The sequence below is a fragment of the Idiotropiscis lumnitzeri genome, chromosome 16 (assembly GCF_059441095.1).
Source record: "Idiotropiscis lumnitzeri isolate Australia: NSW breed Sydney's pygmy pipehorse chromosome 16, RoL_Ilum_1.0, whole genome shotgun sequence".
Lineage (NCBI taxonomy): Eukaryota > Metazoa > Chordata > Actinopteri > Syngnathiformes > Syngnathidae > Idiotropiscis > Idiotropiscis lumnitzeri.
In genome coordinates this window covers 4,379,982-4,394,377 of record NC_142406.1, presented here as the reverse complement: position 1 = coordinate 4,394,377, position 14,396 = coordinate 4,379,982, and the positions used below count along the sequence as shown (strand labels likewise).

The following is a 14,396-nucleotide window of genomic DNA, read 5'->3' as shown; positions in this document are numbered from 1 at the left end:
AGATCAACCAAGTACAGGCTGGCTAAGGCAAGATGACAATTATATGCTTGCTGGACTCATTATTACAGAATCAGATAGATAAGGGGAGGAAGAGGGACAGACAGAGCGGGAGGGAGGGCGGCAGGGAGTCTGAAAGGGAGAGGGGCAGAGAGAGAGGGGAGAGAGAGTGAGAGGGGGGACCGCTAGTGAGCTATCTTGCTAGCCATCTAGCGAGATGGATCCGGTAGCTTTTAAGCTAACTTGTTGGCTAACTACCGATCTTCTAGACCAGGCATGGGCAAACTACGGCCCGGGGGCCACAAATGTTTTAATCCGGCCCGTCAAACTTGAAAAAAAATTAAATGAATAAACCTTGTTGATGTTTTATTTTCTAAATACTCTGGTGTGTCAAACACAGATAATTTGCAGTAATGTTTTAGTTCATTTTCATTTGAAATGAAATGTATTTTTTTTCTCCGACCAAAACACTCCATCCATCTTCGCTCTCGCTCTCGCTCTTTCTTTCTCTCGCTCTCGCTCCAGATAATTTGCAGTAATGTTTAGTTCATTTTCATTTAAAATGATTTTTTTTTTTTTCTCCGACCAAAACACTCCATCCATCCTCTCTGTCTCTCTCTCTCGCTCTCTCTCTCAGCTAAGTAGCTATCTTCTCGATGGATAAAGAAAACTTTGGCCATTACCTGCTGGTATTTTTGCATAAACAATCTTTTAGTTTTTTTTTGTTTTTTTTTAAACACCTTCCAAATCAAAATATATTAGCACTTAATAGTCATGTGTAATGCACAGAAAGTGTAAAAGAACATACACAGAGAAATAAAGACCAGTTTTCTGTCAGTGCTTAATAGTCCTGGCGGGCCGCCTTGCTTTTCTTGCCTCTATCGTCAGTGCACCCACTGGCACCCGAGTTCCATGATGTGGTCTCTCAAAAGAATTATAGGTTGCACGTATACAACCAGCCAAAGTCTTCTCCACTCTAAAACACATTTATAATAAATATTGAAGCTCGGAGTGAAAGAATGTCACACACTGCTGGCTGTCTCGGCAGTCATCCGGCCTGACAGTCGTGGTCTCGATTTGGGGCAAGCGGCTTCAGGCAGCCGCCGCATCACTTAGACGTCAGATTACACGGGAATTTTGTATTACCAGGAATTTATATTACGCCTGTGTGGAAAAACGTATACGGTATTTTTCATGTGTATGGGGTGTTTTCATTACAGATATCCATAATTCGGTTGCAGGTGTTTTATCAGTTTGGTTTGTCCCTCAGTGGAAATGTATGGCATATATGTGATGTGACGGGTATTTCAACGGACACCACACTCGATAATTGAGTATTATGAAGCCAAGGCCACACTTTGACGATTTTGTTTGTTTCTAACGCTGCATTTAATTGTGTTTGTATGTCTAGATTCGAAGTGTGCAGGTTCTCCCTGTTGACTATGAGATTGAGTACATCTGCAGGGGAAATCGTGTGATTGTGGGACCCAAGGTCAGAAAATGTTTGCCCAGTGGCACCTGGACTGATCTTAACCAACAAAGTAGATGCTGTAAGTGCAACCGGAACTAACTCTCCACGTGCACCCGATTGGTCAGAAGAACAATTCCGAAAGAATATACATGCTGAGCAAACATTCATTATGAAAATTTAAATAAAGATTGAAAATGTGCCAATAAACTGTCAATTATTTTAAATCCAGGTTTTCCAATAGTATGACAAAAGGTCTAAAGAATTATATTTAAAGTCAAGTTTTTGAATATGTTGTTCTTGCGTTGTATCATTTATTTTATTTTTTTTAAATTTAGTAAGCTTTTTTATGTCTCGTAAATCTAACGTAAATGCTTTTAGATTACAATTACAGTATAAAATCAATAAAGTTCCAGATGTGTCACCTTTCAAGTGCTTCCTCAACATGAAATATTCAGAATTTCAGATTATTTTTGTTTTCTTTTTCAGTGTTGTTGTGTCCTCGGGTTTGGACTTCTTTGGAAAATGGCCGCGTGTCTTCTTGGCCACCGGGGCTCGCGGTGGAAGGAACAGTGCTGCACTACAGTTGTCTCCCTGGCTTCATCTTGATGGGCAGAAACTCGACACAGTGCAATAAATTGGGCAAGTGGGACACGCCCAAACCTGTGTGTCACTGTAAGTCCAACAAAACACTTTTGTTTAGTTTTTTTTTCCAAACATTTACACGCTTGGAATTCCAGAGAGAGAGAGATTTATTACTTATACCACGTATCCTTACCACTTGAGCATATGAAATATACAATGTGTGATATTAATCTTTTGTATTGTGATAGTGCTATCTTTAATTTTTGTCATTGGGAATTTCAGTTCTTTAAAAATCTAATTGTGTTTTTGATCTTTTTGTTTCTCGCGAAAGATGACCGACATTTTAAAGGTAGGACTATTTTTCTTCTGTTATCGCATTTCCTTGTCCGACAAAATCGTACAACTATAATGTGTTGAAAACCTTTGTTTTTCTGACTTTACTGAATGGTGTATTTTGGGAGTTTTAGTACTTTCTCTGTCAATGTGTTAGAAGGCTATTAGTGGCATTCACCTCAACAATATAACAAAACAATTGTAAGTAAACAAAGTAGACGAGTCCTATCGTTCACCTCTATTCAATGTGAAAGTTCTGCGTAACTTGAGCAGCAATATCCTTGGAAACATGCTGGGTAAGTAACATTATCAACAACGTTGTACTCCATATTCAGAAAATATCTTACTCAATACGCATAGGCCAATGAATGTTGAACGTTGTGATTAAAAAAAATCTGTGGTTCAATTCGATATGTGAAAGTCATTTTATAGAAAACACACAGATGAAACTAGTAATAAGTTCCTAAAATTAAACAATGGTATGCTATAGGTTTTCAACTGCTGTCAACAATAATAAATACAATATTATACAAACTAAAACGATAAAATAGTTGACTCTGTCTAGTCAATGTTCATCCGAGTTTCACCTTTTTAATTGGAGAGAAAAGTATTCTATGGTATTCACATTTGTTGAGTTGTACCTGTCTTCACTCTGCTTTTTCGATGTAAATCGATCCAAATAGGCTTGGGTATGTATGGATTTTTTATGATCCATTGGTATTTATTATATTGCAATTTTGTTGTTTTTTTTTGTTTGTTTTGTTTTACCAAATTAATGTATTTAACATCTGTAATTTGCGAGTATGTGATTGCCATCTTCAACCCCCTCCCAGTTTGTAGAGGCTGACACCTAGTGGCGTTAAATAGTTATTGCGGCAATTAAGCGCAGTTTTGTTGTTGCTTCGCTGGAAACTTTTTAATTCTTCACGAAATAAAATCTGGGACATTTAATTTTAGGCGTGCCTACGATGCTTGGAATTTTAATCGTGCCTTTAAGAAAAATTCACAACGTTGTTGTAAAGAGACACAGTAATTTATGGTGGATGCTTCGCCATAAATGACGGTCATTGTACTTGTTGTATTACTTTTGAAACAGTGCTTACAATGCGATTATTTAACACGAAGTTCTTAAAATGGCAGACTAATTGGATTGTAAAACAAATCTAAGCAAGATTGAGGGTAAAATAACGTTTAATTCATCACCAGTGGACCATCACAACCAACAGTACTACTTTCTACCTCGTGGGGGCAATGTTGCACTTTTTAAATTACATGGAAGACTGGTGAACTGAAGTTTCCTTTTTAGATGACTCGAGCTGGAAGAGGAAAAACACCTCAAATGTCATTATTCGGAATAGAGGTCATGAAACTAGCGGCTTGGCTGTTTTTCATAATATCCTGCAAATAACTGAGCGGAAATTATGCGCATATGTGTTTTCAGGTTGTGTGCTAAAGTTACAAATGCATTGCACTTAAAGCAATATTGACCTGAAGTCAACTGTGAAACATACCGTTTGAACACCACTATTCCAATATATTTTTCCATTGTGTGAATTCTATGTAGTTTCTAGTTCGGTTTAAAGCTTGGTACACATATGGTAATTCTTAACGTTGAAAATCAGCATGTCGGGTATAGTGCTCATAAAACGTGTGGCATGTGACAAACACTCCACGCCACACATTTAACTAATGGTTATTAAACTTTTTAAAACACCACCTCCAAAAATACTTAACTCTCCATGTAAAATACAGTAACATAGTAGGCCAAAAAATGAACAATAAAAAATATCTATTGTAAATCACTGCAACATTATGCACTATTTGAGCATTAATTCTGTTCTTAAATATGGGGAAATAAGCAAAATATTGAATTATGATTCAGTTAAAATACATAGCACATAAGGTAACTAAAAATTGTTCCTGAATAATTTTAAAATTATAAACCGATATTTGAAATGAAATACAAGTGTATTGCGCAAAAGAAAAAAGTTAAATACAACTGAACTGTATTTGAGTGATGCACTGTACATGAAAAGTTAAGAATGTACTTTCCCGAAGGGGAAAAAAAAAAGTTTTAAGCAGACTGTAAGCATAGTTCTTTCTGATTTGTGTGATTATATTTCATATTTTAAATGGTATAAAGGGTATTTGCACTTTCTCACAACATAGTGTTCACGGAAGTAAATTCCAGTGTGTATAAGGGCTATTGTTTTTATCATCTCACAGTGACAGATGAGTGATGCGGGAAGAGGTAGAAATATTTTGGAGAAATGAGGCAAAGCGTTTCAATCTAGTTATGTAATGGAGATGTCTAGCAAAGATGACGTCACGTCATTGCCGTGCACAATAAATTAACTCGCTGCATGACAATCAGCGTAATTGTCCACTTTCTGCACAGATAATGTGTTTAAATAGCTTATTGCTCTTGTGCGAACCAGCCCCCAGCCGTTTCAGCCAATACAATTGTAGCCTGCGCTTTTTCCACACCTGCGCCTCGTCCATTTTTATTAGGCTGTCACTTTTGATGTAGTCATTCGGGTGTCCTTGAATGTCTTTGTTCTGTTCTTGTTGTGTCTCCCAACGTCTCACTGTTTCTTTATATTTCCTGTTTGTGTCCTCCAAAGAAAAGAAAAATAATTACTTGTCATTCTTGCTTTGAACCTTCTTGCTTTACCCAGCTGCGGCCGCACATTGAGAGTGAGTGAGTGAGAGAGAGATTAATTTGAGGTCTCATCATGTCTAGTAGGTTCAGTCCACATCAATGGCAGTTACATACTGATGATGATAATATATGCTTTACACACGTAACATATTTCATATTCATTTAAAATTCCTTTTCAAATTTTTGGGTTTTATTGATACGGTCTGTGCGGCATTAATCCAAAGCAACATGCTATGGTATAATTGACTCATATGCCGTGTATTGATTCATGGCAGAATGCTGCTGACGATGTCTCCGGATGTGAAGGTCTCTTTGCAGGATTAGCCCACAGTGTTGAGTGCAGTGATTAATGACCATGTCAATTGGCCAATCTGTCAAACATTTGCAGACATTCACTTAGATAGTCCTGAAGGGACACTCATTCACGAGGAGCAGAGCGATAGTCCAAGTGGAAATCAAGGAAAGGAGGTTGGAGTAAGAGCATTAGATTTATGTTCCAAATCTTCCAGGAAATAGTGTTGTGTGGATCTTCCAGAATGAGAGCGGAATAAAGCACTTCTGCATAAACATTAAAATTCTCCTGACTCCAACTGTGTCTGCTTTGCCCCATGGCTCCAGGGACAGTCCTCCTACCTTGTGCTAATAAACAGCATGCAGCTCCTGCAGTGGTCAGAGAAGCGACTGGAGCACAATCACATTCTAAAACCAAAAGAGCACCTTAATTGTTTTATAAAGTGCATGCTTATGATGATAATCCTCTCCGTGTTGCTATAAAACACTTTTAAATGGAAATTATAGTGGCTAGCGCAGTTATAACACTAACTCATGTCAGATGGGGATCATAAAAAAAAAAAAGCAAAATCACAAAAGCCTCCGTGGATACCAAAAGCCAATTTTAATTTATGAATATTTTCTCAGTTTTTACTGCTCTTTTGTGCTCATTTTTCAACGAGACTTATCTGATGTTGAGGGCACAAATGATGTAATTACAGTCATTGTGCGCAAATTGAGTGGCTCATTAAACTTTTATCGTAGCATATAGTTATTACATTTGTCACGCTATCGAAATTATATTTCATTCATAAAAATTGAATTGTGTGAAAGTAGGCGAGAGAGGTAATTTTTAGACATTTACAATAGAACAATAATTCCGCAAATTGAAGTTATTCAGATCTGCGTAAGCATGCGGGTTGTGCCCGTTTCATTGGAGGGGCAGAAAGAAGTCACAAATGCTGACGACCAAATTCAAAAGTGCAACTAGGTTCGGGATATCTGCTACCATTTAAAAAAAAAAAAAAAATAAATAAATTAAAAAAAAAAAAAAAAATTTGTGTTAAAGCCTTAGTCTCATATACTAGGGCAGGGGTTGGCAACCGCGTCTCTTTCCTGGAGAAACAAGCTCGGAATGCCTTCCTAAGTTTGCTAAGTTCTGTTGGACTAGATGAGCATATTTAATATAGGTAATAAGAAATGACATCATGCAGATAAAAAAAACCCAGTGATAATAAATTAGTCAAAATAACAGATCATGTTTAAAAAAAAAAAAAAAAAATCTATATTTAAATCAAGTGCTGGAAAACCTGCTGGAGTCGACAATATTGAGATTAAATTGTTGATGCAAGGGGCTTTGTCAGTCTCTCACATAATTAACATCCGTTTAAAGAGGAGTATTTTCCATTGCAGTGAAAGGTAGCAAAAATCGTCGGATCAGGAACAACCCAAAAAAATAATACTTTTCGGTGTAAAATAGTTGAGCAATAAGCTTGTTGCCTGCATTATGTAAAGTATAAAGATACAGAAATATTTATCTTTTCTTTCTATCGAATTCATCTATATGCTAATTAAATTGGTCACATACAATAAGCTTACTCAGATTACCCATCAATGCTTAGAGGAAATGGATACTAAAACGTTGGGCGTGTGGCATATTTTATAAAATATGTTAAATTATTATGAATTTGAATTATCAGCTTTAAAGTGGATGGTAAATGTTCTCAATTATAGCGAATATAAGGTTTATTTCAACAGTAGTTCTTCTAATTTTTGACAGATGGATTGTGGTGTGCCTCAGGGAAGCTGCCCGGGACCCCTTATCTTTTTTTACAAATGATTTCCCACTCGTTTTAAAACATCCAATCCACTGCAATTATATGCAGATGATACTACCTGATATGCATCTGCACAAACTATAGACAAACTCAGTAATCTATTAAATAAAAAAAATCGTTTCAATCACACTCTAGCTAAACACAATAACTGATTTCTTAATACTGGAAAAATAAAATGTATGGTGATTGGTTAAAAAAAATGTTTTAAAGACACACACATACAAACACACGCCGCAATTGGGCTATGGCTCACAAACAAGTTCCATGACACCCTTCTGGTCAATGCCTATGTTGTGTGTCATGTCCTGCGACCTAACAACGAACACTTTGGAGAAGAATAACTTATTGGCTAGGTTACAAGCACCTTTTATAAGTGGTCGTGATTTGGATTGGTTTAGATCTGTGCTAGTTTTGGTTGTTCCAAGTCCTGCTCTGCTCCTCTGTCTTGTTGGGATGCCACAAGGTTCAATCCTAGGGCCAAAGCTTTTTTGTTTCTATTTGGTTCCTTCTGAAGAAAGCACAGGATTTCCTTCCATTGGGATGCTGATGACAGTCAGATTTGTGTACCACTTAAGAAGAAATATTTTTCTTCTAACTGCTTTTATTAATCTTGAAGACATTAAAGCTTGGATGGCCTGGAATTGCTTAAACTTTCATGAGAAGAAAATGTCAATGAGTGAATTTGTTCTCAATTTCCTCCCTGTTGTCTTGGGACCCTTGACACACTATTCAAACCGTCTAAAACTTGGGTTTTAAATTGGACAGTCATTTTAAATTGAATTGGCAAATCAGTGCACTAGTTAAGTCCAACTTTTTTCACCTCCGGCAGCTGGCGATGATGAAGCCTTTTCTTAAACAGCAGCCGTATGAAATAGTAAAGCATGCCTTTATCTTATCTTGGCTAGATTACAGTAATGCACTTTACTCTGGAGTCAGCCAGTCCCTCCCTCAAACATCGCCAGGTGGTTCAAAATCCTGCTGTTCACCTCTTAACCGGAACCCACAAGAGAGAACAGATAACTCCAGTCCTGGCCTCCCTCCACTTGGTACCTGTGCACTTTAGAGTTCATGTTGGGATTCTGCTGTTCGTCTTTAAATATCTATATGGTCTCACCCCCGCCAGGTAATGATCAGTCGCACAGTGCACATCAGACAAACACCTTCACGTTCTTGTTTTAACACCCACTGCTAAACCTATTTATATCCATTGGCTTTTAACTCAACTTGAGACTCTCCTCTTGTTTTAGTCTCTTATTTATTTTGTATTTATTTTTGCATTGTTCATTTTTCTATTGTTGTATCTAAATTGTTTACTCATTTACTGCCATTTTCTTTGGTCCATTCATCCAGAAGGTTGTGAACTCCCTGACATTTGACACTAGAAAGAGGACTTGATAGCTCGCCTCCCCTTTTCCTACCTCACGAAGGTTATACAACAGGAAGAATGCATTAGAGGCTTTGTTGCACCTGCGCACGGTCATGGAAAAAAAAAGACCTTCTCTCTAGTGTTCCGACAAAGTTGAAAGCATCACATTTTCTGAAGGTCAGAGTTAGATGAACAGTCGATTCAGGAGGAAAAAACAGTTGCATAGTATACTCGACTTTAAATGTGAGCACACTCTAAAGAATGTCTGGATGGATATTTTAGAAATATATTTCAGCACGCAACGCTCTTCTTCAGATATATTTGACTCGTTTAACATCCTGTTGACAGGTCAGTTCCACAGCCGGAACAGACCAATATCTCATTCTGCAGATAATGAAGAAACACCTCAGTGAACATGTTCAGTTTGCTTTGCATTAAGGCCAGAAAGGTCAATGCATCCATCGGCGCTGAGCTGACAGCTCCTCCATAAACAACAATTACAATTTAGTATTGACAGGGCCGCCAGCTTTTTGGCTCCCACCGTGCAACTGAATTGAGGTTTTTGCGTTCAGGGAACAGTGGCGGGCCGTGCATTTCATACATAGGCCTGCAGTGACCTCCTACTTAGTCCGAATTGAATAAATCCCCCTCATATTCTCATCATTTATGACGCCACGGCTGGACAAATAATAAATGGAAAGACACTTACTACTGAGCGAGTGTTGGACGACCTAGCTTCTCTTGAAAAGGCCTACTTGAAAATCGCGTTGCAAGTGTATCTGCAATCGAATCCACAATTTTCTCTCCTTTGGCCAATGTGGTTTAAAAAAAATCAAGAATATATTTCTGATTATCGAATGGTCGGCAATTACGACTTTCAGATGTGTTGATTCAGCATAACGCCGCCCCCTCACAAGTGAGTATCCAATCACAAAACGCGTTGATCACCTTCAGCGTAAGGCCAGCGAGAAAGCCTTACTGTCATCAACTCGTTATCTGATTGTCTATCAACGGTAAAAGCCCCCTTGAGACACAGAGGCCCCCACGATTGTATCTGAAGGCCTCGGACGAATAGTGCGTACTGCTGGTATCATGAAATCAGCCTGGCAACACGAGCTAGCTGACTTCTGATTGGATAAAAACTCTAACCTAAAAATTCAACACTAGGATATAATATGACATCAATGTGAATGTGATCATGATTTCTTCATTATGTTAGGCCAGCAGAGAAAGCCTTGAAGGCCTTGACCGCCCACCACTGGAAGGGAATGCTGAACCACTAACGAGGTGCACCCAAGATTGCGTCTGCCAAAATGCGATGAATTGCATATTCAGGAATTTTCGTTATTAAACTTCTGGGATAGAGTGCGTGTATATCCAAGCATTTGGAATGTGATTTATCACACATGAGACTAATTGGATGATTTTGTCTTTAACTCCTTCACTGCCGTTTCAGGTAAAATGAATGTACTTTTTGGCTTCTATTCCCGTCAATGGCAGTGAATGCATTTCAAGGAAACAATGAAGAATTTTGAAAAGCCAAAAACAAAAGTAACCGCAACATATCTCTTTCTAGCTCTAAGAAGTCATGTCATATCATCTGTGACAAAAATCCTTTCACGCGTCTGGGTCATTTCACCTCACTGTAGCGATCACCGTTGATCTCTCCCAGTGCAGTTTTCAGTGTGAATGTCCAAAATTTGAAGTGTTACACAGAATGGCAGAAGTGTCCAATTCTTACTCAGGGAAATGTTAAATATATCAAACAAAACATGGCTATTATGCAGCTGCTGGGCTATTCGAGACCTCAGTCGCGTTATTCCGCACAGGAAATTGGGCAAACGGTGCGAGTTCTACCATGAATGGCACCTCGTGCGAGACCCCCCGTTGCCTCAATTGGTGGCGTATTGGGTGGTGATTCTAAAATGTGGCAAGCTTGCGTGTGCATCCGCCACTTTTGCATCTTTTTTAGCCGTCTAAATGAGCCCCCTGACTTTTCCTTGTATGACTCAAATTCATGACGTTACTTATTCAGCCATGACGTTGCCAAGGCCACCTTGTAGCAACAATTAGCTATCTTTAGTTTCCCCTCCAATTACAGCAATCTTCGAACGATGAAAAATGTCATACTTCCTTAACTCATTCAATACCATTGACGGATAAGTACGTCAAAATCCATTTTTTTTACTGGGCTGGTCGTGAATGAGTTAATGTCGATAACCATTGCCCCACTTCTCTCAGGTTTGAAGAGTGCTTTCTCCAGATGGCATCTTTGAACTCCATCCACAAGTGTTCAATGAGATTTAGAGGCTCGCAGAAGGTTACTTCGGAATAGTCCGATATTTTGATTTTAGCCATTCCAGGCTGTTTTTATCCCCGCTGTTTTGTAGTTTTGCTGTTACAAGAGTCATGACCTGTGACTGACTCCGCTAGAATACCTTGATAATCTTGAGATTTCATTGTACAGACTCAAGAAACCATGTGCCAAATGCAGCAAAGCAACCCCAGAATACAAGAGAACTTCTTAACAGTAGGGACAATGTTCTTTTTGCATCTGTGAACATAGTTAATGTGCGTAGTTGCAGTTTTGTCTTTTGTGTCCGTAGTACATTCTCCCAGAAGGATTACGGTTTGCCATCATGCACTTAGGCAATTTTTTTTAATGATTTATTATCATCAGTGGTGTCCTCCTTGGTCATCTCCCATGAAGTCCACTTTGGCTCAAACTATTAAAGTGGTCTGATGCTGATTTACCTTAACCTTGGACTTCACCTTTCATTTCTTTGAAAATTGTTCCGGGCTCAGCATTTCATCAATCGTATTATCCATATTTTCAATTTCCACCCGCAGCCACAAACAGAGAGGTTGTGATGCTAATTAGAGGGTACACCTTGGTTGAACATGTCAAAATATTTTCTTTCTTTTCAAGGGGTACCGTCATTTTTGTGCTGACTTTGACATTTAATTTGTTTAAAAAAAATCTGTTAAACAGTTCAAAACCATTTCATTTATCATTATTTTTAATTTGTTCATTATTTCATTTTTCTTTCATTCACATGGAATACCAGCAATTTTGTCCATGTGTGTCCATCACAGACGTTTAATTACTGCACTGGCTGGCAGTGAATGACTTTAACCAAATTTTTGAAAACCCCTTACGTCTCCACAGTGGGCCACAAATTCCCCAAATAATTTACATTTAATGATAGAAAACTAATTCTAGTACCATCGATGAGAGTGGAGGTCGCACATACTGTTTCATCCATACCAGACCAGAATGGAAAGTACTATGGGGGTCCGTTCATTGTGAGGCCCATGTCTCAGCCCACATAAAGTGAAAAGTAACAAAATGCATCCTGAGGGTATTCCGTTGTTGCAATGCTATATTGTGTTGAGGTTGTTAAACAGCAGCCAGCGTTAATCCAAGAATTTAACAATTATTTGACATAGGGGACCTGGAACTGTGTTTGTGCAGACAGCAGGCAGCGGCCTGCATTAGCATCTTTTAATTAAGACTGCACTTCCACTATAAATCCCGATACACCTCCACCTCCGCTGCATCACCCGGTAGGATAAAGTTCAAGTATATGTTCGTTAATGAGCCCGAGTGTGTGTATGCATGCGTTTTGGGTGGTTTGTTCCTAAATGAGCGCAGGTTTGAGGGGTTTATAAAATGTATAATTAATTTGTGTAAAATGTTACCATTGTACATAGATTGCCATTGGAAATTTTAAAATCCCCAAATCATTTTCATTAGTAGTTTACAACATGGTTGGTTTATGCAAACAAGTTTATTGCTCCTACTCAGTCCAAAAAATAATCCATCCAAATTTGCGTTAATTTTGCTAGCAATGCAGTGGGCGAGTTAAGGAGTCTGAGGGGAAATAATGTAGTCTAATGGCTAACCGAACTATTGAGTATGTGGAGGGTGTTGGAAACTAACCCTGATAATGCTGTTACAGTCGTTCATGTTAATCTGTAGTGATGGACAAATGAAGCTTCATGAAGCACTTGTGATAATTCTAGACTCATCTAGAAGGCACTCTTGGTTTTAAGATGCTGAGAAATTGAATACATTTCTCTTGCACCGGCCTTTCTCTTTATAACGAGCACCATTTAAAGGAATAATAAATGTCATGAAGCTTCATATTGCCATCTGTGCTTCCGACAATACCCTAGCTCTGCTTTGAGTAAAGTAAAACACGTTTTAAGAATTTTTGAGTTTGTCCAACATTTACAGGAAAAATCTACAAGTTCATGTCGGGTCAGATGTGAACAGATCACGGATGACTCTTATTCATTCTGGCCTTACAATGATTTATTTTAAACTGTTTTTTCTTCCTAGGGTAGAATGATAATACAATGTACATATATATATATATATATTTTTTTTTTAGCCGAATAATAATTCTGCAATGTTTTTCAACTTTTGTAGATTAAAATGCTTTATTAATACATGCAAATTAGTTTGCATCAAGAACATTGGCAGTACAATCGACACAATAGCTGTTGCACATAAAAAAAAATCATGCTTTCATGGGAATGTCCAAAGCGGAAACCCAGCTCCGCCCTGTACTCCCTCATGTTTGCGCGTGTGTATGGAATGTTCTTATGTCTACGCTTTATGGTCCCTCAAAAATGACGGACTTGGCAATATATTATCTTGCTATATCCCAGCAGAAGGAATTTGTCTTCATCGTGCATGGCTACAGAAAATTATAATAACTGAAACATGTACTGATATAATGATATCAAATATACCTCATTCACTTCTCACAAATGTCAGAATATGCTGTATATATATAGTATTTTAAACTAATTAGCAAGTATAAAGGACAACCGAAATTAGTCTTCCTTCAGGATATCCAATAAATAATTGATTTGATGAGAGTCTGAGTAGATCCCATTACACTTTTTCTGAAAGTACAGTTGGATGTGTGTGTAGATTTTCATACATTGTCTTATTCTTTATCACTATCGTCATCCCAAAAAGTTGTATGGAAGCAGCTGGACCGCTCTCGTTTGTTAAATAACACCCTATTGTTGAACACCCCGAGGCGACGCACCCGCTGGAGCATGAAGAGGGGGGGGCTTCACACGCAATAATTTCGACCCAAAGATGGATTAAAAGTGAAATGTCTTCAGCGCAGCAGTCCAGTTGCCGATGTTGCGTCTATCAAGTGTATGAAGCAACTTTATGTCAGCAAAGATTATTTATTCGCGTTATTTGTGATGTTTGCTTTTGGTGTGACAAGTGTACTGAAGATCGAAAACATTGCTTGTACCCATAAAAGTGACCAAAATAAAGCTAATTGGAAATAATTGGGTAAACCAGTGTCAGGCGGAATTTGATAACTAAAGAAACATCTGAAGATAGAAAACATTTTGCTCATGTCATAAATCGGAAGACCTTGAAATGTCCGAACTCAGTGAATGGAAAGAAAAATCCAAACAAACACGTTTTTAGAGTACTACTGTGGTCAGAATGGTGCATTTTCACTAACAAGCTCACTTTATGTATTTTTTACAATATACTGCCATTCATTTCCAATGCTGTCAATCAGTTTTGGAGAGAATTTAGCATTAAAAATGGAGTCCCACAGGGATCTGTAATTTCACCAGCACTATTCAATGTTTACATATCAGACCTACCAGATACAGAATCCTGGAAATTCGGTTATGCGGATGACTGGGCATTGGTAACCCAAGACAGGGATTTTGGTACAATCGAGAGAACATTATCGCTGGACATAGCGTTGCTCTCAAATTACTTTAAAAGATGGTACCTAAGAATGAACAGAACCAAGACAGTGGTAACAACATTCCATCTAACCAACCAGCAAGCTAATTACAAGCTAAGGGTGGAAATAGAGGGGA

The 14,396-nt window shown here is 38.1% G+C and overlaps 1 protein-coding gene across 1 annotated transcript in view; it reads left to right on the top strand.

Annotated features, from left to right (window-relative positions):
* The window catches only part of LOC148320946 (gamma-aminobutyric acid type B receptor subunit 1-like), a 73,476-nt gene that overhangs the window by 31,768 nt on the left and 27,312 nt on the right, over positions 1–14,396 (top strand). Inside the window, exons 4-6 of the mRNA XM_088319446.1 lie at positions 1,409–1,547; positions 1,955–2,140; positions 2,382–2,399. Of these exons, the coding sequence (XP_088175572.1) occupies positions 1,409–1,547; positions 1,955–2,140; positions 2,382–2,399 (343 nt within the window). The remainder of the gene's footprint in view (positions 1–1,408; positions 1,548–1,954; positions 2,141–2,381; positions 2,400–14,396) is intronic.